Genomic DNA, 27,851 nt, shown 5'->3' on the forward strand with positions numbered 1-27,851 from the left:
CTGTTGCAGAACTGTTAGCTGCAAGATCACAGCTATGGCTGATTTTGCAGCCATCCTCTTGGCCCGAGGATAATGAACTTCCAGTAGACAAACAGTCAATGTGTTTATAGTACCTTGTGTAGAATATGTTAAACCGCTACCAACATGGCAAAATGGCCAAGCGATGTGATGGGCTCAACCTGTGCTGCAGGAGTATCTGATACTAGTGAAGAGTTTAAGAGGCAAAAAACTGTTACCTGGATGTTCAAAACACGCTGTGCTGTTCCTGTGAATCACAACAGCTCCTTCTAGCAGCTTTTTGGCGTTTTCTGACGAGAGCCAGTCTGCCTTTCTGGAAGGGCAGCCTCTCTTTCTCAGTTTAGGCCTCTAAATTGCCTGTAATTTTCTGCTTTGATTTGATTTGCATGGTGGGAATCCAGATTTTGCAGACTTAAGGATCGGATTTACATCTTTTCAGCAGTTTTGCCTGTGCTGGAGAAAGTTGTGCAAGGCAACTTATACATACAAGCCCTAATGGTATGAATGCTCTTAGCAGGAGTATCCTGGAAGCTCTGCTGTTAGTCCTGGGGATCGATCCTTTTTTCTTCTCTGAAACATATTTCCATCCTATTGTTACAGCTGAGCGAATCCTTTTCAAAGACTTCTATTGAGTTCAGTGGGCTTTGAACAGGGGTCACAATGAGTTAGCAGCTCCTGTGGTCTGAAGAGGATGGAGCATTTACTCGCTGTTACTTTGCAAATTGCTCTGTTTCACTGCTGTGTAGCCCACGAGCTGTCTGAGGGGGCTGGGCATGGAGAGCAACCTCGTTCCAGCCCCCAGCTGGCTTCATCCTTGGAGCTCTTCCATGGGGATCCTGTTGTTTATTCCCTTGCATCGGTTTCCAGTTCTAGATCAAGTCTGCTGAGTTAACAAGTCTAATATGTGTTTGCCCCCGGTGCCGCAGACAGATAAGATCTAAAATCCCAGCTGGGCTCCTGCTGCTGGCGCTCGGATCCTCACTGGGATGAAAGGCTCTGGGGGACTCCAGCTGCCTGTCCCTTGGCAGCCCTGTCTGGGCTCTGCTAACAGCTAAATCCCAGCACACACACATGAGGCTCTGCTGAGGCAGAAAGTAGTGCTTTCTCAGGCACCTACAGACTCAGCTTCTGACTTAAGGGTGACCAGTGGTTCTGTGTATATGCTCTTTCCCATTCCCAATCAGCATTTGCAAAGTGCTGTGCAAAGCACGCATTTGCAAAGCTCCTGAATGAAGTAGAAGATAATTATTCTCTACTTTTCAGGCACTCTCCTCCCGCTCCTGTCTCCCCATCGTTGTTCCTAGCTCCAAAAAAGCTATGAAAAAACAGCGTTGTGAGTGTAAGCAGCTCTGCATCATCTTGCATCTTGCTTGCACTGACACCAAGAAGCATCATAAAAATGCTAATACTGAGTGAGACCGGCAGGTAAAGCCCTATTGCAAAGGACTGCTGACCTGCAGCTTCTCTTTACTTCCATGGTAACCACAAAGTTTATACCCATGAATACTCTACAACTAGATCGTAATCACAGGGTCTTGCTGGCTAGTTGCGTTTAGTTTATCCAAAGAGAAATTACCGTGCAACTAGCGCTCACTCGGCCATAGTGGACAGAAACCACCATATATGATTGACTCCACAATTATAGGGCAATTAGTGGATACAGAAAAACCTACCTCTAAAGGCTCAGAGCTTTGACATCTCTGTGGAAAACCACGCTGAGCCTTTAAGTGGAGAACTCTAGTGGCTTCTAAGACTTACCCAATCAAGCAATACAGCTTATTGAATTGTATTTAAACTTGTAGTGGGGAAAACACCTTTTTCTCTAAAAGTGGGAGTTTGTCCTGCTATAGATCCCAGTGAAGTGGGAGATTCCTGGTCTCAGGAGGGTGAATCCTTATGTGCACTGTGGTCAGTAATAGTAGCAGACATGAAATGTCTCTCCCCTCCTTGCCTGTTCCCATTCTGTCCTTTAAGCAACCATCTCCTCTCTCATTATGAGGCTTTTTGCCTTTTGGTCAAGTGTTGAATGGAAGCTGTTGATGGAGGTGGGCAGTGGGATCTGACAGGTAACTGGGTGAACTGTGTGTGAACAGGCTTACGATAAACCAAAATCTAGCTGAAAAAATACACTAAGCACCATCAGATTGCTCTCAGAGTAGAGAGGGCCTCCAGAGATCAGCTTCCATTTCCTTCACTAAGACCAGATCTGTGTACCTCGACTGTGCCTGACAAATGTTTAAGTCTGTCCAGCTCTCTCAGAAGATTTCTATGGCTTTCTTAATCCATATTTTCTGGACACTGGATATCCCCTACTCCAGCTGAAGCCTTTCTTGTTCTGAGTAGGGAAAAATAATTGCCTCCTGGGGCTTACGTATGTAACAAACTCTATCTAGTGCATCCCCAAATGGGGTTTGCTGGTTTTTTTTGGCAGCAATATGGCATTGCTGATTCACAACCTGTTTGCGATCCTCAGTAGTCCCCAAACAGTTTCCCGCAGCACTGGACAGTCACTCCAATTTCATATTTGTTTGCATTGATTCCTCCTACTGAAGAACACTCAGTACTTGCCTGTATTGAATTTCACTTTGTTGATTTTGGCACGGTTCTACAACTTGTCAAGTTTGTTTTGAATTCTTAACCCTGCTTTTGGATGTTCTTGCACCCTTTCCCAGAGCAGTGTCATTCATGAAATCTGTAGTCTATCATCCAAGTCAGTAGTGAAAATAGTGGATAATGTCAGACCCAGGACAATACTCCATTTGAAACACCCTCCCAGCCTGACATTTAATTATTTAACTTCTTTTTTTTTGGCAGCTTTTGCATATACCTTATGGTGGCTTCTTTTAGATCATATTTTCCTAGCTTGTTTATAGGAATCTCCTGTAGGACAGTAGCAAATACTCTAGTGGTATCAAGATAAATCACATCTGCTGCCTCCCCTTTATCCACAAAGCCATTAAGCCTGTCAAAAAAGGAAATTAGATTGGGTTGACACAATTTGTTCTTGACAAATCTATGCTGGCTGATTTTTATCACCTTATCATCTTGCAGGTGCTTATAAATTGATTGTTTAATAATTTGATGTACTTTCTTTCTGGGAAGCCAAGTTAAGATGACAGGTCTATAATTACACAGACCCTCCATTTTCCCTTTTTTTAAGGTATTTCCATGATATGCCTGTTGCCTGCTTTCTGACACCTCACTCAGCTTCCAAGCATTATTCAAAATATCACTAGTGTAGATAACCTTACATACACGTTCAGCATCTATGGAGTACACAGCAGAGGTATATTTGGATGGTAGACCCACAATGCATAATGTGCACCCAGGAGTTGGCAAAGCATTCTCAACAAAATATGTGCTCAACATCTAGAACGTAGATTTCCAGGATAAGTCCCATCACATGCAACCGTGCTTAAATCACAGAATATTCACCTAATGGCTAAGTAGGCTATTGAAAGGAGCATGGGTTACTCCACTGAGAATCACAACTTTGAGAGCATCCCGTGGCTTTCTGGCAGGTCATGGCTGGTAGGGAGGTAGGTGACATCTCCATTTCTCTTGTTCACAACTTCTGGCACCACCTCTTGCCTCATCCCATCCCACCTCCTCCCCACCTCTGGGCATCACGTAAGTCTAGGTTTGGTTTTGTTTTTTTTTTGCTCTCCCACTTCTAGTATTCATACGAAGGGATGGAGATTAACAGCCTGCCGGTGGAGCTGACGGTCGTGTGGAACGGGAATTTCAACATTGACAACCCAGCACAGAACAAAGGTAAAGAGTTATTTCAACTTGTCCTTGGAAGCGGTAACCTTAGCAACGGGCCACATCACTCCTTACACTTAACAAAGCCGCCACCATCTCCCCGTGCTGTCTGGTGCATACTTGTTCTCTGCACTCTGCAAATTACCAGTTTTTTTGTGTGCTTTGTGTTTCCCCCCACACACTCTTCTCTCTTTGCACCTGAGAAACATGACTCTCCCTCCCACTTGTGTTGCTTTCCCTCTTCCTTCATCATCTTTGCCTCCTGCTTCTCCCCACATTTTTGTGTCTTGTTTTTATGCCCCTCCTTCTCCAGCTTTCTTCCTCTCTTTATTTCTCCTGCAGTGATGCTCTTCAAGTTAACATGTCAGATCGGGCGCTCCCTGCTCAGAGGCAATGTAGTAATGAACAGGGGAAGGGAGAGGGGGAGGAGAAAGGCTGCAGCTTGCCAGTGGGAAAAGGTTGAAGAAAGTAAAATGATAATGGCAAAAGACCGAAAACCACCTCCTGGCCAGAGCCTGACTCTGTTTAACTACAACCGATGGCGCAGGATTGATGTGCCCCTCACAGAGGGATATTGCATATCCAACCATGACCCTTGAGCCCTCCAAAAATGCTGGAGACGGGCAGTCCATTCATATCTTCTTCCTTCTTGTCCATCATCCTCAGCCACCCTGAGGCCTTTTCCCCAGGAAACCTCTCCTCTTGGCTGCTCTGCATTTACAGCTCAGATCTTCAGACTCTCTCCTTCTCACTACCACCTCTCAGAATTTTCTCCCTCCCTCGCTTTACCTTCTTTTTTCTTGGACACTTTCCACATTCTCCCACTCCATCTCTCCCCATCAGGTACTCCCATGCTCCTCTCACACCATTTCACACCCACCCTCATGCTGAGGTGAGGTTTCCACCAACACCACATTGAAGCTGGAGAGCAATACAGAAGGCAACTCTTCTCCCCATGGCATGACCCCTTCTCATCCTTCTCTCCCTGTACCCAACTCTTTGATGTCTTCCTCTGCTGGCTCAAATAGCCAGTGGGTTTTGATACCCAGTCTGAATGCTAAATGTCCTGCACTGTCCTCCCCAAAACTGTGTGGCTCTTCAAGGTTAAATCCACCCAGCAAACACAACAGACTGGAAACCCTTGTCTAGCCCTGGCATCCAGCAGCGTGGCACAGCCCATGTTTACACTGCCAACCTCTCTCCACGCTGAAACTGTCTGCCCTCTCTCCTGCTCTCCAAGTTGTGCAGAAGCATTGCCAGGACAGTGCTAATTTTCCTGGGTCCAAACAGTGCCATGGACTGTGTTAGCCTTTAACAGTGTGTGTTGGAGGTCTGGGTTTGGGCACTTGCCCCAGTTCAGTTTAGTTTTCTGCCACCATTATAGCCTGAGCGTTCCTTATGCAACATGGTCCACATCAAGAGTGTGAATGCTGTTTTAGGCAGTACTGAGCTGTCCTGGGTGATGTAGGAGGAAAACCAGTCTCATAATCATGATGATTGTGTCTTTAGACATGTCTATGCTGGTAACGTAAACCAGACCAGGGGATGAACTCAAGGAACATCTGTGGTGCTTAGCCTTTAGCGCAGTCCCTTATGAGTTCTTGGTTTATTCAAACCCAAAAGGTTATAAGTAATGGCTAGGAAAAATTTGGGAAGTGGCACTGGCTGGTGGCTATCCCAAATTAATAGTTTGGATGATACTATCATGTTCTGGGTCAGGACGAGAGCTTAGGCATGTGCCCATGGATATACCACATGGAGGCATACCACATGCTCTCAAGGACACAGAGAGCTTTATTTACTAGCATAAATGTAGTGGCTACAAGCAAACACAGAACCCTGGCAGGGCTTTGGACAGCGCTGCAAACAAGCAGACCTTCTTCTCTGAAAAAGTGAGAGGGAGAGGCAGGATTAGACCCAGTGCCTTTCTAAGTGCAGTTGGCTGGGGTACACTGCCTTCATGCAACCAAGATGCCACCACTTTCATAGCCAGCATCACATGAGCTGGGCTGGTAGGCTGAAAGGCTAAGCTAAACCAAGCCTACTGAAGTGCCTGCAGAGATACTCACTGATAACATTGCAAGCAGAGCAACTCAGCAAACGTGAGGAAATCTAACAGAAAATTAAGGAAAGGGGTGTATCCCAGGAGGCTTGTAGCTCACCATGGTTGACAGCTGTTTTGAAAACTTTTCTTGCATCCAACCTGGAAAAATAAAAAGTTTCTGAGCTTTTCCTTGCATTGGTCAATACTTGCTGACTTCTGGGGTGGAGGTATGAAGAGATAGCCAGAGCTTTTCAGTACACGCATCCAAAGCCATTGAGCTTTAGGATTGTGTGTAGTGATAACCACAGACAAGACTTTAGTCCCCTACTGACACAGCCAAACAGAAGCACAAAGGGAAAATCCCCTGTCTTATAAAGAAATCCACCGACAGGCCCACAAATACAGAAAAAATCAAGTCTGAAAGTCTTGATTCTGCCGTCTTCATCTTCAGGGAGGAGAGTTTTGCTATCAGCCCGCTGTGCAACCCAGGCCTCAGTTTACGCATCTATAAAATAAGGATAAATAACATGATCTTATTTTGTAGGAGGACTGCAACGCTTTTAGGCTTTATTTGAAAAAAGCTTTGACTGCTTCTAATCACTTAGCAGCCCAAGATGGAGCTAAGCATTAATCATTTCTGTCTGTATTAGAGGAGGATCAACTTAGTACTTCAAAGTGTAAAGCAGACTGAGTTTCTGGAGCAGAAGAAGGGGAGAAGGCTGATGGTGAATCCCTGGATTCAGCCTCATGGTGAACCATTGTGGATTTACTATTATCTCTTAGGATTTCTCTTAAGGAGAAAACCTGAGTGGCATCACCCTAACACCCAGTTCTGGGTAGTTTCACACCAGACAAATCCCCAAGTTTAAGCTGTGGTTAGACCAGGTCTAGAAAATCATTTTAGGATGAAGAGCTGAGGCTGAGACTGGTTATAGGTGGCACTGTATGACATTCAGACAGTCTCTGACAAAGGAAGGGACTGAGGCCAAGTCACTGCCCAAGCACCTTTCCCCCTAAACTCCTGCTTGCAGCCCCTCACCCTGCTGAGGGGAGCACCCTTCCCTTTGCTCTCAGCTTCCAAAAATGTTTTTCATGAGGGATGAACTCTGAGAAGTACAGTTTATTTCAAGAATTATGTAAACTTTTTTCCCCCCATTAATTATCCCCTGGAGAGGTCCCATCCTGACTCTGGGCCAAGCAGAACACCTTCCCCTCTCTCACTTCTCATTCTGCCCTCTGACATCCCACCACTCTGCCGTGCTGTCTGCATCTCTCAGGTCCTCTGTTTTCCTGTCCCTGCAGTTCACCTGTACAAGTGTGGGGCCATGCGGGACAGCTGTGGACTCTGCCTGAAAGCCGACCCGGACTTCGAGTGTGGCTGGTGTGAGGGGCAGAACCAGTGCACGTTGAAGCAGCACTGCCCAGCCCAGGACAGCCAGTGGCTGGAATTGTCCAGCACCAAGGGCAAATGCACCAACCCCAAGATCACGGATGTAAGTCATAGATCTGCAAGAAGATGGGGTATTCCCTCTTGTAACCTTTCCTTGGTTTGTTTTCCTGATTTGTCTTTGGGTTGGTGATGGGAAGGTCAGGGCTGAGCTCTGCTGGGTCAGGCAAAGCCCCAGGCAGCCTTTGGGATGGAAGGTCATGGTGGCCTTCAAAGGTAGGCACACAACTTCAGGTGCCTACAACAGAGGGGTGAGCAGGGTGTCAGAGTTTCCACCATAGTCAATGTGGACATGGATCAGTTGCACAAACACAGTCTGCTGTTGCAAACTGAGGAACCCTGGAGCATCTGACCTGCCTACACAGGGCTGGCAGATGTGACATGAAGGCTTTAGGAACAGCTGAAGGTGAGACAAGATGCTCTGGGGCATCAAATGAGCCCAGCTGTGTCTTGAAACCAGCCTGGTTGAGAAGGAGATGTTGAGTGATCCCAGAGTGTTTTGAGCTTTGCTGACAGGAGGTCAAGGAAGAGGGCAGGTTGTAGTTCATACTTCCCGGCAACATGACATGGACAAAGTCAATGTCCAGAAAACAACAAGACTCCACTGACTCCAGCAGTGCAATGCTCTTCTGTTTGCCCGGCTGACTTTGCATGGTGAAAGAAGTCCCCACAGAGCAAACAAAGCCCTCTACAGTTGTTAGCGTTCCCCCTTTGAAGGCTCAAGGAGGAGACAGGATCAAGCCTGGACTAAATGAAGCTTGGAGCTGTCCTATTAAGTGATAAAGAGAGAATACGGGCAAGGCTGGGGTGAAGGACTTGCAGCATAAATGTTTTCTTGAGAAGGTTTCGTATTGAATATGTTGACTGGGCCAAAGGAAGAGCTGGGGCAAAGGTACAAAGGGAAGATAAGAGAAGAGAGAAACCACAGAGAGAGGCAGCACAGGAGGGGAAAGAAGGCAACGGAGGGAAATCAGGCCTCCAGTCTAAAGTGATTTTTGTCTGCTGTCTTACACATTTGCTATAATAATGGACACCATTTTCAGTGTCACAGGGCTGGACAGATCTGAGCCTTGAAAATGAGGGTTCTGTCCTTACCAACTGCTTCCTGCCTTAAGCATTTGTCAGTCACCATGCCTCAGTTAGCATGAGTACCCTTTCAAGGGGGTAGGGCCTTATTTTGCAAATGAGAAAAGTAAGGAAGAAAATGCAAAGGAGGAAAATTCAGCCTCCACAGTTATGGTTTAATATAAATATTGACCATAATATAAATATTAACCATAATATAAATATTAACCATTCTAGGGTTATTTATCTAGAAAGCAAGAAAAGCTTTTTCAATTGCATTTTGTTAAGAATCAAAAAGTGTGGGTGTTACGGACAACCCCTAAACCGATGTCTATGGGTGAAAGTTTTGTGAAAGCAAAGGCTGGGTAGAACCTATTTTTCTCAGATGCCGCTGAAAGGAACCCTTCTTACTGTGTTTTGATTCATCTTTCTGTCATAAATCAGTCCTCAAAGTGCTTACTCAGTTGGACTGTTGGATTACCAGGCTCATTCTGATGGTTCCAAGGTGGAGGTCTCCACCATACTTGGATTTGTCTGGGACCCATAATTTGAGCCCACCTGAACCTGTGAAACCAAACTGAGACAGCCGTAATGAGCAGCTACATCTAAAGTTCACCTTTGAGGCCTTGAAAAATATTGGGATATGGGGGAAAATAATTTTGAATCTTTTCAGATTCTCAAACCTTGGGAAAGATTCAGAAATTTTGCACAGATTCATAGAATTGGGTATTGGGAAGCTGATGGATGACCAAGTAAAGCAGAAGTCCAAAATACAAGGACCTGACCATGCACTAGTATGATGTTATGAAGGTCCATCCACATTCCTCTGCCATGCTTTGACCCCAACCCTTCATCTACGGTCTCTTTATGAAGCGCAAAGCACTCACTCTCCACCCTACAGCTCCAGAAGGGACGTACTTCTAATTCTGCTGGCATTTCCTCCAACAGCTCCCAAAGCTCAAACAGATCATTGCAATATTCACTCATGAAATATTCCAACTGCCTCGTGCAATCCTAAGTAGCTCTTGGAAAGTCTTTTTCTGAGCCATTAGCGTGGAAGTAATCTCAAGTGACTGGATATATATTGCAGCTAATGGTAGGTCTGGAGCAGTTGGTAAGAGCATGAATACTCTGGCGAGGAGCCAGGGCAGTATCTGTGCAGGTGAAGGAGGAGAAACAACACGTGTACTCACACTTGCACAGGCACATTCACACACCCAGCGTAGAGCTTCCCATAACCTGTACTTACTTACTAGCTCCTGCATTTATGTTGCCACTCAGTGAAATTAAAGGACTTACAGACTCACTGAGCCACAAAACCTCCTCTAAAAGTGACAAGCTGAAGCATTAGGCTGCTATGAGCGGAGGGCGTAAATTGTCACGTAGTGTCGCAGCTCTGGCTCTTCAAGAGAAAGCTGAGGCTTCCTGGCAGCTTTTGTTTCCCTGCCTGCATTTTCCTCCCCAAAACTGACAGGTCTCATTCCACATTTTTGCACCTGTGACAGAAAACAGACTGTGAAAACAGCACGGTAACACCTTCTTCTGTGGGTACACATCTGTGGGAGTGCCACGAGTTGGGGTTAAAAAATCTTCCACATGCTCCTGGAAGAATCCCAGGCCCTCCTGTTTTAAGGAAATCAGTGAGTTTTGGAGCTGGATTTTACAAATTAAAAATGGCTCGGGGGAGGTGTTCAGAGGTGCTGTGCTGGCTTCACTCCGGGAAGGTTCCTGTTGATGCTTTTTGAGTCATAGCAAGAATTTTTTAAAATTTCATGCTTTAGATAGAATCACAGAATCACACAGAATCAACCAGGTTGGAAGAGACCTCTGGGATCGAGTCCAACCGTTGCCCTGACACCACCATGTCAACTAGACCATGGCACTAAGTGCCATGTCCAGTCTTTTCTTAAACACCTCCAGAGATGGTGACTCCACCACCTCCCTGGGCAGCCCGTTCCAATGGCTAATGACCCTTTCTGAGAAGAAATTCTTCCTAATGTCCAACCTGAACCTCCCCTGGCGAAGATTGAGGCTGTGTCCTCTTGTCCTATCGCTGGTTGCCTGGGAGAAGAGGCCAACTCCCACTTCACTACAACCTCCCTTCAGGTAGTTGTAGACTGCAATAAGGTCACCTCTGAACCTCCTCTTCTCCAGGCTAAACAACCCCAGCTCCCTCAGCCGTTAGAGGTGGAAGGAGAATGATAATGTTTCCACTGAGGGTTTTTGTGACTTTTGTCTCAAACTCACCCCTAGTTCTAAAGAAAAGGACTTTTTTAGCAAGATGTTCCTTTTCACCACTACACATTTTATTCAGGGAAATGACATCAACCATATGAGAAAAAAAATCCTCTTTTGTCCTGCTATGAGATGTACCGCCCATGCTAGCAAACTCTTTCAAGCATAGGTGAGCCCTAATTAACCACAGACCTAGCTTACTAGATGTCTACCTTACTAGAATAAGTAAAAACCATTTGACGGCAAGTTTAATACCACAAAACAGAACCAAAATATTCCATGGGGAGCTCAGTTCTCTTATAAAATGTATTTCACACATAAGGAAATAAAATAAAATGTGAGAATTTTAGTTTATCTTTCTTTTATCATTTTGAGTACATATCAGGCTGCATTTGTTATGGTAATTTATTCTAGCCTTCCAGCATCATTCATTTAAAGTGTTTTATCAGGAGAAGATTAACTGACGTCAGCAAAATAAGTATTTCAAACAAAAAACTTTGCTTGAATAGATATTTATTAGTGATTCAGAATAAAAATATTTTGGAATTGCCATTTTTTGGACAATAGTTCAAGTTTTCAATGTTGAGTCTCCAACTGAGACAATCAGTATTAGTTTCTCCTAGAATAGAAATTCCATTTTCATTCTCATTTTTTAAGAGACTTTCCTCATTTCCTGGAAAATAAACCCAAATGCCTCTCTCTTAGTTTCTCTTTTTATTCGTTTTCTACTTGTCTATCAATCTCATCACCACAGACCATCTAAAGGTCAAATCTCCAGCCAACCTAAATAATCATTTCACCTGTCATATTTATGAATGTTGTGCTATTTTCTTTCTCAGACTTAAGTATCTTGTTGACTTTTGGAGTAGGAATAAGCCTGCCATGATTCTGATTTTGTTGGCTCAAGTGGTATTTGGTTTTTGGACCAGAGACCAGGCTGCTGCATGGATCTTGTGCTGCAGAGGTTGTGTCTATGCTACACAACCCTACATGTCCAAGCACTTGTCTGTGGTCACCTGTGATCAGTCATCATTTTTTCACCTCTGTTGGTTCCCTGTATAGTCAGAGCAAAGACACACTCATTCAGGAGGTGGTTCATGGTACCTAAGATTAAATATGCTAAAATAAAATATCCCCTAAATGTGCCAGGGTCTCTCCCCTTTGCTTAAAGATGGACCTTCTAAAAATTGGCCTCTGGGTGGAAATTAGTCTAACCCTGGTGCCAGACTCAGTGCTGGGAAGCAGTCAAGAGCAGCCCTGCTTGTGCTAGTGCCTCAACTTTCTCTGCCAGTCCAACTGCTATGCAAGGGTCTAGCTGCCAGCCCTAGATTCCCAGTTGGCAGAGCCATCGGCCAGTGGGTACGGACCTCAGACAGGGAATTCCCCCTTCCTCACTGCAGAGAGAGCCTTGCCAACGCTGGCAGATGGCAGCCATGGCATCCTGAATGGGCAGCAAGGAATACCCTTTGAAAGCAACTTTGAAGACCCTTTCAACGAGCCAATTGTATGGCAAAGCATTTGGGCACGCTGAATAATTGGAAGGGCGGAACTGAGATAATTAAGGGCCAGCCCCATGATTTCTGTGTTGTTTCAGTGTTGAGGAGACAACTCCAATGCTAATTTCCACCTGGCTCTGAACAAGGGTGATGGATGTACTGCAGAATGCTTTTCCACGTACACGTCCCTTTTGCATGGGCCAGAAATGTTGCAGAGAGACAGACAGCTCTGGGTGCAGGGTGAGGCTCTGCAATGGGAGGGAGAGGTGAGCTCTGGAGTCCGGGTGGTGCTTTGGCTCTGCAGCCCAGCACAGACACTGCTGAGCAAGATGCAGAGATCCTACCCCTGCTAGGGTCTGGTGAAGGTCCAGACTGGGAAGCAAACATCACGCCACCAGGACTGTTGGGATAACCACTCATCTCAAGTTGGGGCTCAGGGGTTTCCCAGTCAAGAGTCCTCCATCCTACGAATAAGCCATCCATGCTGCCATGTCTGCCCTTCCCCTGGCCCCAGCTCTCCTGTGAGGGCAACTGCAGCTCTTTCAGAAACATGTGTTGGCACACAGCAACTGCTGTTACTGTGTCAGTCACCGTCTACCTACTCCATACCTAATCTGACACGCTGTTTCTGTTGTGTCTCAGCTTTTTTTTTCAGGTGGACGTTTTCAGCTGAGTTTGTGATGCATGACCAGTATCTACTTCCAGAACAGATCAAAACCTCTATGTGCTTTGGGCTGGGAATTTAGGATTTAAAGTGATTGGCTGAAGACATTTGTGTCCTTTTCTTGTTCTTTCTCCCATTTCTTTTCACCATGTCCCACTCCTGCCTTTCCATGGCTCATGTCTGTAAAGTGCAGAGCTCAGCTTCACTACCAGAAAACCCTGCTCCTACCTAGAAAACATCTCCTATTAATCTCTGGATGTTTTGCAAGTAGTCAAAAGAGAGTAAAAGAGATCTGGGGCAGAATTTTGGATACTCTGAAGTTGGGGCATGTGTGATATAGAATATATTTGCAAGGGGCTGGTGCTAGGGATGTATCTGGAGTAGACTTGTTCCCTCAATTGTTTAGCATTCATAATTATGAGTGTATCTGGTGGTCACAAAGAGACCTGATATGCCTCTTCTTTCACCTGAGAGGATGCTGATGTCTTTACGTAGGTGGTTTGATTATTCTCCTTTTTCTTGGCTTGTTTCTGCAGATCAATCCCGTGACAGGCCCTCGTGAAGGAGGCACCAAAGTCACCATCCGTGGCGAGAATCTGGGGCTGGAGTTCAGAGATATTGTGTCTCATGTCAAAGTGGCCGGAGTGGAATGCAAACCGCTGGTGGAAGGGTACATCCCAGCAGAGCAGTAAGTTGGGTGTGTGGCAGACAGTGGGCCACAGCACATCCAGTAACAGTCATTGTTACCTGTAGGGTCTTCTAAGGAGTCCATTCCACCCAACCTGGGAAGTGTGGAATGGAAGCTGCCATTCCTCACAGCTTGGGAGCTAATAATCCATTTATTACTGTTTTTGGATTGCATATTTAGGTAATCCTCATGGCTCATACCCTAAAGTTATCTTTCATCTTTCACATAACAGCCACCAGAAGGGTGTTCAATCCAGTTTGTGGGGCAACAGTCCCAAGAAGCAGCTTATCCCATGCGGGAGCAATCATTAAGCCTTACAGCTGCAAAGCTGTCCACACTGCAAGGCTGGAGGACAGAGGGACCCCTGGGGTCAGATCTCAGCCCAGCATTTTTCTATATGTTGAAGTGAAGCTGTGTTGATTTACACCAGCTGAGCATTTGCCCCACCGAGTGCCAACAGCCAAAAGCCACCACTCTTTAAAGAATAACTCAGTCTACAATTTGGATCCTGGATTGGAAAGAAGAGGATGAGTTAAGTCTGTAGTCCATTTCCCAGCAGTGTGGGTTGTTTGCTCCAATTCCGTCGTACCCAGACTACCAAACCATCCCTCAAACCTTGCTTCTGGTTCACATTTTCTCCACAGGATAGTATGTGAGATGGGGGAGGCCAAGCCCAGCCAGCATGCCGGATTCGTGGAAATCTGCGTGGCCGAGTGCAAACCAGAGTTCATGGCCAGGTCTTCACAGCTCTACTACTTTATGGTAAGGTCCTGTGAGAAGTTCTGCTTGGCCCTGAAGGTCCTTGGGCCCTGGTCCCCTTTGCTGCATCTCTCCATTGTCCTTGACCATATTCAGCCTCTGAGCTCTTCACTACTGTCCTGAGCACATCAAGTTATTCCTTCCATTTCCTTTCAAAATCTTGTTATGAGCAAAAATATCTTGCCTAATTAATGTTTTAACAATCTAATAATAGTCCAAGTTATTAGTCCAGTTTCAGTTACATACAGCCATGGTCCAAATTAGTACAGAAAATCCTCATTAATAGTTAAAATGCTATATGGGAAAGAAAAAAGGGGGAAAAAAAAAAAAGGAAAAAAATTTCTTGTATCTTACTTTTCCCGGGTGTGGTGCTCATCCTACCAGCATCCCTCCAGGCCCTGCAGTTGAAGGCACCAGTGTCCTACAGCAGAAACGTGGGGGTTGCCACTAGTCATTACCACCCTGAGGTCTTCAGGAGGAGGAGTGTGATGTTCATGGTGGGGTTTCTTCCTTCTCACTTTTGGGTCTTCCCCAGGGGTATCTTCATCCCCCCTCTCCCCATCATGTCCTCCCTTCTTGCTGGTCCCCAGCACTGGTGACAGAGCTACCCAGCTGCAGCCCGGGCACACAAAGGGCTTGTGTTTGCTGGGCGGTGCCTACCTGGGGTGGCAGCTCTTGGCCATGTTGGGTGTCCCCAGTGCCAAGCTCAGGCAGGTCAGGTACAAGGCCCTTGGCCATGGAACACCCAGCTCAGGGCACGGCAAGCCCAGAGAGGTCCTGAGATCCTGCGGTGTTGGGTCACTGCAAAGCCCATGGCCTTCTGCTAGCAAGGCCAAAAATTCCCATTTACTGGGCCACTGGCAGTCACCATAGCAGTGGCAGGGCTTTCTGTAAGATGTAGCATTCAAGAGGTGTTTGCTTTAGGTGGTCTTCTGGGTGTCCAGGAGAAGCAGTGCTGCACCCCAGCAGCACTAGATAAGGAGGGACCAGTTCACCAGCCAAGCTGTGGGTGAGCTGTAGAGCATGACTGGGGCTCGGTGCAAGTGGGCAACGGTTTTACACTCTCCATGGTTCAAGCATGAAGCTTGAAGTAAGGATGATGCCTGCACACATGAATGAGTATGGGATCTCACCCTGGTCCTCATGCTTGGAGGGATGGGCTCAGGACAGCAAATGTCTGCTCTCAGATCTGTGGTTGGCACAACCCAGCAGCTCTTGGGTCGCTACCCTCAGCTCAGCCCAGGTCTCTCTCAAGCCTCAGATATAGGCCAGACGTAAGTCCAAGATGTTCCTCTGAGTGCACAGCTCTCCATGGGATTGGATGCCATGAATACCAACACCCTGCTTTGTTTTACGTAGCTTCCTCCTGCCACTGCACATCATGTGTCTGGCAGTGGGAAGGGTAGGTGGTATTGAGAGAGAACTTAGCCATGAGGAGTTCGGGGATGAAGTCAAAAGTCCTTAGGGATGGTGAGCAGTGGGATCACATGCACAAATACCACTCACTTCCCTGCAGCAAGCAGTATCCCCAAAACAGGGAGTTTCCTGCATTTCCAGCCCCAAATGTTAGATATGTCCAAAGAAGAAGAGGAAAGGGATACCTATTGTGAGTGGCCACCCTTCGCAGGCTGTCTGGAGTTAGCAATGTGTGCTGATGGCACTCAGAGAGCAGCCACACTCCTCTCTTTAGAGACTGCTGGAGCTGACAAATTGGCTTGCTACACCGTCTGTCTGGGACACCAGCTTGCAAAGCAGTCAGAGGGACTCTGGGCCTGATTCTTCACTATTACTGTGCAAGTTCATAGAATCATAGAATTGTTAAGGTTGGAAAAGACCTAAAAGATCATCAAGTCCAACCATCGACCCAATGCCACCATGCCTGCTAAACCATGTCCTGAAGTTCAGCCTGAGAGTGTCGCTTTGCCAAGGAAGAGTTGTGTAGAGCTCAAGACATATTGCTCACTTGACTTAGTTTTTTGCTCCACTCTCCCCCTTTCTACCCACTTTCCTTGTCCAAGAGACCTGCTCAGTCCTCTAAGGCATCTTGCTGGGGACATGCAAGCATTGCCTGGCCTTGATCTGTGCAGATCTGTACAGGTTTGAGATGAGGGTCTCTTTGTTCCCACCAAAAGCTCTTGACTCCTGCAAGGGAATGGGTCTTTTCTGAAATTATTCACATGCCCAAGCATTTTTTTTACTGTAAAGAGAACTGGTAATGAATGCAAATATCTTAGATTTCTCCCGTGAGCTACAGAAATTTCTCTATTCTCTGTATTTTCTGATGTCATTCAGGTGCTACGGTGGTGGAGGCAAAGAAACACCTTGAGAGATAGCCCCCACTAGGCAGACAGAAGGGCTCTTTCCAGGACATTACACTTCAGCATGTCACCTTTGCTACTCCTGGAATTACTGTCCGATTTTGATCATCCGTGTCCGTCTGTGACAGCTTTTCCCTCCACTTGCTGGCTTTCTGGCTGCCAGCTATCCCAGCCGTGCACAGGCATGAAGTCAACAGGGTTTTCTCTGCTGAATACCTTGATACCTTTGTGCTAGACAGGAAAAAATACAGAGGCTCTCCAGCCTGCCCATCATATGCCCTCTCCCATGTCCATTGCTTTCATAGTGGGAGCTGCGCTTGTTGGCACAGCTTGGCTTCCTCCCATACTTCTGCCAGGAGGGTAGAGATGTTATTGCAGGCATCACAACATGCCTTGGCATCTTGCAACGGTGGGTGGCAGCTTTTGGGAAGGAAGGGAAGGAAGATGTTTGGAAACTAACATCGCATGGGAGACAAATGTCGCTTTCTGACGCATAGTAAATCCTCTGGAAAATTGCTTTTCAAAAGGTTTGAAGCAAAATAGGGTCAAATTTGACCAATAGGTTCAGCCTTCCCCTCTCCTGCAAGAATTGGAAGAGATGATATTTTGAACTCAACAGAGTATTTAATTGCAGTGTTTTAAAAAAGAGGTAGCTTAGAGATGCTAGAACAGTTCTCCACATTTCTAACCAGAACTTTTCAATTCAACATGCTATTAGTTTGTTTTAAGCTCATCTATGATCAAACATGCAAACTGCATTAGAGAGTTCAATAAGCCAAAAGAGAAACAAAGCATTTGGTTGCAGGCTGAAATGAAATTTATGATGATCTAAATGAAAATAAGTTTTTTTTAAGTTACTCATTTTGTTGCTATGATTATTGCCATGGTCTTTCAAGCCAAAAAAAAATTCCCTTCACTTTTTAATTCAGATGCTGAAGCAAGTTTGCCTTTATTCTGGCTTTGGATGACAATATTATGGCTCAGTGCAGGTGATGTGGGTGGGCTACTCTGATTGCATCTCTTCTGGGTCTACTCCTGAAATCCTTGTCCCAGGAGAGCATTTGCAACAGGTCTCCCTTCCATCTTTCCCCTCCTGCTGCTACTGTTGAACCTATAGAAAGGAAACCCAGCTGCACAAACTGCATCTGAGTCACGTCTTGCTCTGCCCTTGTCCCCAGGAGGAATGAAGTGGGAACCAAGGTCTTGGCATGCACCATGAGATCAGTTTAGACACAGCTCTGGTGGCAGCTTCTCTGTGGACAGCCTATGTGGAAAAGGTTCTGGAGGAAAGTAAAGGGCTGGGGAGCAGAGGAAAGTAGGCAAGCCCCTAGAAAGGTACAGAAGATTTCCTGGCTTCTTTCCCTCATTGTCACTGTCTACTTCAGCCTATTACAGATCCACTAGACCCCCTTGCATTTTCCATCATCTTTCACCAGCAAGGAAATGGTGAACAGTCTGGAGGCTGAGTTTTACTGCAAACATGCTGTGCAATATTTATGAAGGCCACTGTGAATAATTAATGGTTTATAGCAACTTTGAAAGCTTAGCCACAAACCCTTTTGCAAGATTGGCACAAGACATAGCAATGCTTTGCCAAGGAGCATTGCTGGTGTAGTTCTGGTCTGTGAGGATCCTCAAAACGGCGTGGCCAGTTTATCTACGTCTGGGATGAGGGCAGGAAACCCATCCAGGAGTGGGACAAGGGCTTTGGGTTTTTAACTCCAATGTCCCTCTCTGGTTTGTAAAGCAGCTACTATTGCCGTGCTGTTGTGTAGGCTACGTGCACTAAGTTGGCCCCTCTCAATCTGTTTTCTCCCAGGTGGGAAGTCACCTCCCAGCAGCAGCTGTCATGGTCAACAGTACTTTGCACTGGTATGAGTGGCCATCTAAAAGGGATTAAAGAGGAGTTGCCATCACATCATGAGGCGGTACCCTAAAAACAGAGGAGCACTACATACTGAAGTGCATCTTTTTCATCTACATACTCTTCCTGCATCTTTTATCCCAATAAAAGCTGTTAGAAAATATTCTCAGAAAAGTATGAGAGACAGGGCATTTCTTGTTTCTTAATTTCTTCTTTCTTCTTATATATCTTCCCAACCTTCAGCAATTAATAGGTGAAGGATTTCTTGAGGCAAAACAGTTTCCAAACCATCACGTCAAAACGAGTCACGTTTAAACACAAGAAGTGTCCAGCTCTGACAATAGAGTTTTCTACTGAGCTGTATGTCAGATTTTCATGTTCAGCTCTTTCTCCAAGTGGTAGCTTCGTTTTGAACAAAAGCAAAGTGGAAACCTTGCTGCTGTTTTTCAAAATGAATAGCCAGAGGGGGACAGGGACAGAGAGGACTCTGTGTGTGTGCAAGAGGGAGCTGTGATGTGTGTCAGGTGGTTTTATAAACATGGATTAATGGTTTCCAGAGCTCAATGAGGTGACTGCGTGATGTACCTGCTCATTCAGAGGAGCTGAGGAGAGCTTCAAGCATTTGTGTCATCATTCTTAAAGAGAGGGGAAAAAAATAATCTTCATTTAAATGCATATAGTAGCTTTTCACTTGGGACTGAATGGAAAGTTTTTCTATTAAAATGCAAATGAAAGAATAAACTGTAACTCCAAATTTCTCCCTGAAAATGGATGTCTCCTCTCTTCATTGTGTTAACAGGGTGATCTGTGCCTTCAGAGTGCAAGTATTTTATCTTGGTTTTGGCAAGAAGGGAGAGCAGGAGGGTAAGAAAAAGAGGTTTGAGATTTGGGGCCCCTAAAGGAATTGTGCCTTTTTTTGATATATTAACACAGCACCGTGTTAGGTTTGGAAAAGAGGCTCAGAAAATCAGCAGAAAAAGGAAAGGTGTTCATCTGGACAGTGCTCCTTTCATGGCTGCAGTATTTCAGAGTACATCTCAACATAAGCACTGCTGTGCTGTATCAGTGCAGGACACTTATGCAGTACTAGACTGTCTCAGCATCCAAGTCTGATAAGAACAAGAGAAATATTTGGGGTCATGTGGTGGGCGTGTGGGAGAGGCAAGAGACGAGCTCAGATGCTCTGCTGAATGACAGCTCTCCTCCTTCCCAGGGAAGGCTGCCCAGGGAGGGTGGGGAGTCTCCTTCTCTGGAGATATTCAAAACCTGCCTGGACACGACCCTGTGCAACGTGCTCTGGGTGACCCTGCTTTGGCAGGGGGTTGGACTGGATGATCTCCAGAGGGCCCTTCCAACCCCAACCAGTCTGTGATTCTGTGAAAAAGCCCATGAGCACAGAGGGAGTTTTTAGGCATCTTTCTGGAGCTATACAGCAGGTTCTGTTCCCTTCTCAGATCAACAGGTTTTACAGTAATCTTTTCAAAACCTGATCATTTTCATCACTTGTGAGCTCCACAGTTTGGAGGTGGAGAGTCCCCATTAAGATCCAATCAGCCAGTTCAAGAGCCAGTTTATCTTGCAGAGGTGATGTTGCATGATGGCAAAAAGACACCTGAGCTGTGTCAAACAAGTAGTGGAGATGGGAGATCATGGCTTCAGCCACTCCAGGCCTGGAACTGACTGTGCAAACATAGAGTATTTCTGAGCAGGTACAAGGGCGGGCCTGATTTTGCAGAGGCGAGGAGAACAGACTGGGGTTAGGTCTGAACTCATCCCACCAAACTTGGCATTCAGGCAGGGTGCCTATGATAGGACTGGTGTCATCCTAGGCTCCTCTATCGGCCAGAAGATATGGTCATCTTCTGAAGTCCAGGTAACATGTGATTAACCCTTGGAGGTGCCTACCTCTCTCCATCACTAAAATAAGAGAGGGAAGGTACCTATGCTCCTCTGCTGTGTTTTCACCACGACCCTTTGCCTTCACAGACTCTGACCCTCTCTGATCTCAAGCCAAAGCGGGGACCAGTGTCAGGTGGCACCCAGGTGACAATTACAGGCAACAACCTCAATGCGGGCAGCAAAGTCATCGTGACCTTCGGTCGACAACCCTGCCTCTTCTACAGGTACAGATGAGTCCTTCCTACTGTATGTGCCCGAGTCTGAAAGATATGAGCAATTATAGTCAAGAGACTTCTTCTGCAGCCCAGACACCTTGTCCCTTAAGTGCCTCTTTTGCCTGTGGTCATGTCTATTCAGCAATGGGACTTTCGCATTCTGCACTGTGCACAACCTTACTGTGCACGTTTTGGGATGGGAGAATAGGATTTATTTCATTGTTTTAATTGGTATTTGATGTGTTTTTTTCCACGGCCCCTTGTCAAATTTCACTACAATTCTCCATGGTCCTATGCTTTGCTACTTGCTCTGGGAGTACGTCATTTACAAGATTCATTTTCATGTCCCCGCTTCAGCAGAGGTGACAAAGAAAACCTGACAACATTGGTTCTAAGTATTAAAACACCTCCCTTTTATCCCAGAATAGTCCTGTAGTGCTAAGAAATGATTTGCAACATTTTAGCTCTGAGTTGGCTCCTGTTCAATTGCAGTTCAGAGAGGCTTAATGTCAGTGTTACCTGCTGAATGTTCCCTGATCCCTGTGAGAATGAGCCTGAATCCCGTTCCCAGGGGCTCCCGCAGCTCAAAACTACCCAGTGCAACACATTTTGCTGCCAGTATCGGTGGAGGCTGAAGATGAAGTTGGCACATTTCTCCCAGCATGTCCTTGGCAGAAGAAGGGCTCATTCACAGGAGACCTGGTACCACTGCCTTGGGGCAATGCCCTTCCCTCTCCTGGCTGTGGGGATCCTGTTTAGCTGCCTGTCATGACTGTGGTGTGATTCAGCATCTATAATTCAGGAGGGTGAAGTCACAGCTTGTTATTTAAAAGGCCAAGTGGGAACCACAGCTGCTTGGAGATGTTTACTGAAGAGATGGGGGAGTTTTAGGAGGGTCTTTCAGGGGATTTGGAGAGCACCTGGAGGGTGCATTCAGTGAAGGCAAGTGCCGTGCTGCAAGGGAAGGATGCACCCTGTTTTATCCTTTCTAGGGGTATAAGATGAGGCTGCATCACAAATCACAGGACTGGGGAGACTGAGGGTCTTTGGAGCCTGGATTTTTGGCTCTTTATGGAAGGTAAGGGACACTGCAAAATTCAGACCTGGAGCTGGTTTTGAGCCCTGCACAAAAGGAGACAGAATCCTCTGAGTATAATCATAAAACGCTTCCCACTACATTAGCACCTTCCATGCAAAGGTCCCAGGCACGCTGCAAACTGCACTTAAACAAGGCTTACAGTCCTAATGCAAAGTAAACTTTATTATCCCAGACTGGAGAGCTGAGGTGCAAACACCCCTTTTTATGAGTTGCTGCTGCACAGGTCTGCAGGCAGGAAGGAAACATCCATCAAGTATTTAATCACACAGAAATACTTCTGGAGAGAGGTCTGTTTTGGACTTCCCTTGGGGTTCAGTTTTCAGTCTGAGTTCTGAGAAATGATGGCTTTTGTGGTTTTATTTAAACTAGTGAAAAGGCAATGTCACTTCCTCAGATAAACTTGTCACACCATTCACAGCATATTCCTGCAGCTGTGCGTTTCACCACTTCACAGTGGTTAAGGTCACAGGACATACGAGTAAGTAGCTGGGCTCTTTTGGGCACCATTTGTTTTGCTGTTGGTAGCACCGGGGTTTTATTTACTTCCTTATGCTCACAGGAGATCCACCAAGCACATTGTCTGTAACACCACTGCCTCAGACGAAGGCTTTGAGAAGGTGAAGGTGTCTGTGAGAGTGGACAAGGCCAAGATACATCAGGAGTTGCAGTATGAATATGTAGAGGATCCAACCATCCTGAGGATCGAGCCTGAGTGGAGCATCTTCAGGTAAGCATCCCATGGACACTCCCTACCACCTCCCATGGTTTTCTAATGCAGCACTGGTGGGTTCATATTGGTCCTTGATACAGAAAAGTGCTTTCCAAGCACTGCGTTCACTAGGAAATAGATTTGTGCAGAGCTATTTTCCAGAGCCTAAGACCATGAGGGCTGGTGGACTTGCCTCCTGGGAAGACTAAAAGGCCAGTGGTGCATTGTGCATTCATTGTGACACTTTGGACACTCAGTGTGTATCTGTGCTCATGCGCACCCTGGGACAAAATTTCCACAGTCTAGTGAGGGATGGGCAGGAGCAGGGTCCTTTCTCCAAAAAAACTCCACGTAGTCCAAACCTAAATGATCGTGCACCCTGCCTTCACTAGCAAAGCAAAGCTTCCTGGCTTAATGCAGAAAAATCCAGCTGCCAATGCTTACCAGAAGCTTGCCTTGGAGACTCCATACTTTAATTACAAAGGTAGGTGCAGCAAGTCTCCAGCCTAGGGTTGAAGCTTTCTTCCTCTTTACTGCAGCCCAGGATTTCTCTCCAGCACCAGGGTGCTTCTTGTCTGAGTAATATTACAGATCACTGGGGCTAGTTAAATTACACAGTTGTATCCCTAAGAGCTGCAATTCCTAGTACTTGTGGTCATGACTGTGTTTCAGGCCCCATTGGGCTGGGTCTACAGCTTTGCATGGCTGCAGGACCAGTCACCGATCTCTTAAACCCAGGCATAAATGTCTTAACTGTGCTTAGAGAAGTGATTCTCCCTTGGGTTTGAAAGCAGCAACTCCTACCTTTCCCACAGCCTTCATGGACTTGCTGGCTTAGGACTCAGCATTGCTTGATGTCCGCCATGCTTGAAAGCCCCAGGGCTGTCTCCTGAGATGAAACACAATGGAAAACCTAGTCCCTGCCCTACCAAACAGCCTTCCTCCTCATTAGGCATCCCTTCACCCCATTGATGCTGCTTTGGTGAATTCAGAGGGTTCACATGAAGGTGTCTGAGAGGAGTATTTGCCCTGGTTGTGGAAAGCATCAAAGCGATACCAAAATCCTCTTAGAAGCCTGCAGAAATGGCCTCAGGAAGGGAGAAATTGGCCATAAATGCACTGGTATTTCCTTGAAAAGATACAAAATAAGAAATCTTAGTCTCCCCTCACCCATCCACGGCAGCTCTCTGCTTCCCTGTCAAACCGGACTGATTGGAGTATCCGGGGATTAGGAGCAGGGCTTGTAAATCCGCCCAGTTCAGCTCCCATCCAGAAGATGTTTTCACAAATCAATTAGTGCCTTTAATTACCATGAGGGAATTTACCGATTTAACTGGATTGAATCTTTGCACATTAGGCTTGAAGCTTTAGTGTCTGGATTTTCCATTTGGGGGGTTTATTTTCAGTCAGAGTTCGGATTATCAGTGAAATGAGAAATCGCTTTACTCCCTTCCTTAATAAAGTGAGTTCAAGGTGCAAGATTGACAGCCTAGGAGAGTGAATTCCCTTATTATCCTCAGGAAAGTTGCAGCACAGGGACCTTCCTCCACCTGGCCTCAGGTCTGGCTGGGAGGTGAGAGGAGAAGTTCTTCAGAGCCTGCTTGCTCCTTGGTTTCTCTGCTGAAGCTGCCAGCAAGACATGAAGAAGCAGCCAAGAAGATGCTTCAGGCATATTGGCAAAGCTTTGCCCAGCCCAGGGGTGCAGAGACTCTGCATCTCATTGCTTGCTGCCTTGGATTTCCCATCCCACCTCCCAGCACAAAGGAAATTAAGAAGAGGTGCTTGTTTAGTGGGTGCCAGCTTACTTGCAGGGTGTGTAGCTGCTAGGGTGGATGACTGGGACTCTACCTGCCTCATCATTCAGGTACAACCTCTACCATTTGCTCTCTTCAGTGTCTCTGAAATCGGAAAACATCCACTTGAACATTAACAGGTGCCTAATTTTAACCACACCTACCCTCTTTCATCCTATTTCTTGCGCACTTTTGAGTCCCTCCAAAGGTGCAGAGAGAGAAGATGCAATATCCAGGATTACCACCATGGTTCAGGGTGTTGGGGACATTTTTAAGCACTATAACTCCATCCAGCAGGTTGTAATGGAGACAAGCATTAGAGTAAGGCCTCCACACAGAGCTGGATGAAACTGCAGCCAGCTCCAGTCCTGAGAATCAAGCAAGAAATAAGTTAGTCAAGACACGTGGATCTGGAGACAGACTGAGGAGGCTGCTCCTCAGTATTTTTGTTAGGCGGTCTGATTCATTACAGCAAATCCACTGTGCTGCTCTGATTCATCACTCCTGGCTGTGGGGTAAGCTGTTTTGAGGGATAGATGATTGCTACTAAACCAGCTTTGCAAAATTAGTGAATGATGGTACTGAGCCTGGCTTAAAACCTTCTCAAGTGCCATTTTCCAAGACAATAAAGAAAAGATTACTGTTAATATACTCCCATAGCCAAAAAAAAAAAGAGTCACACTGGGCTGGCAGGTAGCTAGAATTTTATGAGGCTCCATTAATATTTTTGGTCTGGGTTTGGTTTGAGTTACGTCCAGCAATTATCTGAGTCTATAGACACGAAATTATGCACAGAGCTTTTGGAACAATAAAGAGTTAAATTAAGAAAGCTCATAGTCTTGGCATCTCTGTTATTTTGCTGGGCAGCAGCATATCTCCAGGCTCTGATCTGACCTGGGCAAGAACGGACTGTGACCAGGTATTCACCTGCAGACACAAAAGGCAACGGGTGGTGGTTTTCATGCTAAGGCAAGCAACAGTTTTATTTGCTTGATGCAAACCAGAGAGGGTTTGGGGGTGATTTTGTGTCTTCAGCAAACACAACTGCTTTGGCTTTTTTTTTCAGAGAAAAGGCTCCTCTCTGATCCAGTGCTGTGGCTGTGCTTAATAACTCTGGTCTGACCCTGCAAGCTTGGTTTCCAAACCAAACACAGAATTTTTAACATGTGGGTTTAAAACTGTGTGCACAGATTTGGTTGATTAAATAAAAGGATTTATGTATATATGCACACACTCCTATATCTGTACATAGGCACACACATTTGATACGTCTGGAACAAGTAAAGCTTTCAGCTGATTAAAGATACAAAATCCCTTCTAGTTTGAATCAGCAGAGATTCATAATAATAATAAATAATAATAAAAATTATAAAGGCTCACGGACAAAAATCCAGAATAACCAGAACAGTGGAGAATGAACAACTTGGTTTATACCCTTCTCTTCTGGTTTCTAGTGAGCAAACTCTCCCTGGGTGATATCAGGAATACTTAATGTGAAGCTGAATTTTGGGGAGAGGGTATTTTTTCTGTAAGGCAGGGAGCAGGAGCTCTCTCGTAAGCTGATGTATGACTTCAGAAGAGATCCCCCGTGCATTCAAGAGTACTCAACCATCCAAGCAGATCTTGTGAAAATAGCAAAATGTGATTTTGCCCCATAAAATTTCCCATTAGAAATTTTCCATCACAGCTGATGGTTTCAGAGAGCAAGAACTTGAGGTACACTGCAAAACTCAAGGTCAAATGTTGTTCTAACCATGGACCAGTCCATAAAGGCATTGCTTGAATGAAAGACCTCTCAGAGAAGTATCACAGGAGCACCTGCCAAAAGATATGGTTGTGACAATGCTCTTTGGCAGAGCTCATGGCCCATGACTTGAAATTTACAGGCTTCTTGGTGACATAGGCTATGTTTTAAACTAGTAAGTACTTGATCCAGGTCTATTCTTTGGTCCTGAAAACAGCAAGCATGCATAGCCCTCATCCATACCACCAATGTTCTTTCCTCCTTCAAAGGAAGTTTAGCTTCATCTGTCCTTGTTGGGAGTGCTCCCTGTCCCTTACTATCCCTTGAACCATGACCGGGCGTTGCTTTGGGGTACTGTTAACAGCTTATCAGCATCTATGGCTGCCAGCCAGTGTTTGAGCTGGTGTCCTGGCCGTTTGGTTTATCAGTGTGGATGTAACTAGAGGTGCTGAAGCACAGTCCCAGCTAGCTGTGGCCAGCTCTCTGAAACCTGATAGCTACACTGCTGAGCAGAGATGTATATTTGCATTCATTCCTACCTGCCCCATCTGATTAATAATGGAAGATAAATGAGGAACATGGAAAACAAAGGTCAGAAATGGGGGAGATCTGTTGGCCAATACAGGCTTCTTCCTTACAGTGTGTTTATTCTCTGGTGTTTGTTCACTTAAAATGCACTTGTTCACCTTTCTTGTATGCGTAGGTTTACCTGGAGGCAGGAAAGGGATTCTGAGCTTTCTTTTCCCAATCACACTGATTTCCACATGGCCTCACCTCCCATTCTCAGCAGAGCACTCCAGGAAATAAATTACAGCCTGGACAGTTTCCAAGAGGAGTTATGGAGGCAGGTGCTGAAACTGAGAGCACTCCTCTCCCTGGGAAACCCTCAGAGATGGGGCTGTCTGTTGATGACATTTCCTCATCCTGCCCAGGCTGTGTGAGCCCTGACAGCTGAGGGTTTTGCTGTCTTGGATAACTCTTCCCCCTTCAGCCCTTGCATCCTGTTGCCTCCACCACAGTTCTGCAAAGGGAGAGCTCACCTTGGTAGAGCAATGCTGTTTTGATTTGGGATGGCCAAAGCTGCCCATGGTGAACCCTTCCCCTCAACACAGTGTTCAAAGCCAACCCGTGCATCAGCTCCTGCTGAAGCCTGGGAATGTTCCTTTGCAGTTTCCTTCCTCCCTCCCCAAATTCCCACAAATAGCACTGCTGGATGCAGCTGGGAGAGGCAAGGGAAAGGAAAGAAATGTGTTTCTGAAAGCTGTTTCCTTCTGGTGACACTTATTGCAGGGAATGAGGACTCCATCTACATCTCCCCATGTTAAGCTGGGCTGAGAGATGTTATAAAAGCATGAAAACCCACCAAATGCACGGTGATGGTTTGTATGAATTGTCTTTCTCAGGAAATCAGTCTTTGCCTGAGCAAAGGGACACTGTGACTGGAAATCTCTATTCTGTCGTATGTTGGATCTAACACACACGGCAGAGCTTAACCGCCTGGATCACCAAATGGAAACCAAGCAAATGCCTTATGCACACCAAGGCTGAAGACTTTGGCTCTGTTTCTTCTAGATGCTGCAGGACCAGGTTCCTGGCAGCACTGAAGTGTGTTCACTGAGGTGACATTACCTTATTCAGGGTGATGTTTTTATAGCAGGTTTAATATGCAAGATGGGTCTACAGCCCTCAACCAAGGTGGCACTGAATCTTCAAGAGTTGCTTGCACAGGACAGTATCTATGAGGGATTTTTGGGCTCCCTTCCTTAAGTGATATAGGAGTTATAGTATGTGGACCATTCTGAAGACCCCCTGTTAAATTTCCCACTCTTTTTGTCATTACCGAAGCTTGTGATTGCTGAGTCCTAACAATGAAAAACACCCAGATGCTGCTTGACGTGACAGTTTTAGCAAGCATGTGTTTTTACTTATTTCTTCCCTTATTGAATGAAAAATTATTTGTTTTGTTTTGTTTTTCCTTCCCTTCCCATGGGACTGTGAGATATGGTCAGACACTTGGCAATCAACATTA

The 27,851-nt window shown here is 45.9% G+C and overlaps 1 protein-coding gene across 1 annotated transcript in view; it reads left to right on the forward strand.

The window, feature by feature from the left end:
- PLXNA4 (plexin A4) overlaps positions 1 to 27,851 on the forward strand; it is a 511,402-nt gene that overhangs the window by 417,500 nt on the left and 66,051 nt on the right. Inside the window, exons 11-16 of the mRNA XM_068400326.1 lie at positions 3,696 to 3,792; positions 7,130 to 7,320; positions 13,271 to 13,422; positions 14,067 to 14,184; positions 20,350 to 20,486; positions 22,136 to 22,303. Of these exons, the coding sequence (XP_068256427.1) occupies positions 3,696 to 3,792; positions 7,130 to 7,320; positions 13,271 to 13,422; positions 14,067 to 14,184; positions 20,350 to 20,486; positions 22,136 to 22,303 (863 nt within the window). The remainder of the gene's footprint in view (positions 1 to 3,695; positions 3,793 to 7,129; positions 7,321 to 13,270; positions 13,423 to 14,066; positions 14,185 to 20,349; positions 20,487 to 22,135; positions 22,304 to 27,851) is intronic.

Source organism: Nyctibius grandis, chromosome 5, assembly GCF_013368605.1.
Source record: "Nyctibius grandis isolate bNycGra1 chromosome 5, bNycGra1.pri, whole genome shotgun sequence".
In the NCBI taxonomy this organism is placed as follows: Eukaryota; Metazoa; Chordata; class Aves; order Nyctibiiformes; family Nyctibiidae; genus Nyctibius; species Nyctibius grandis.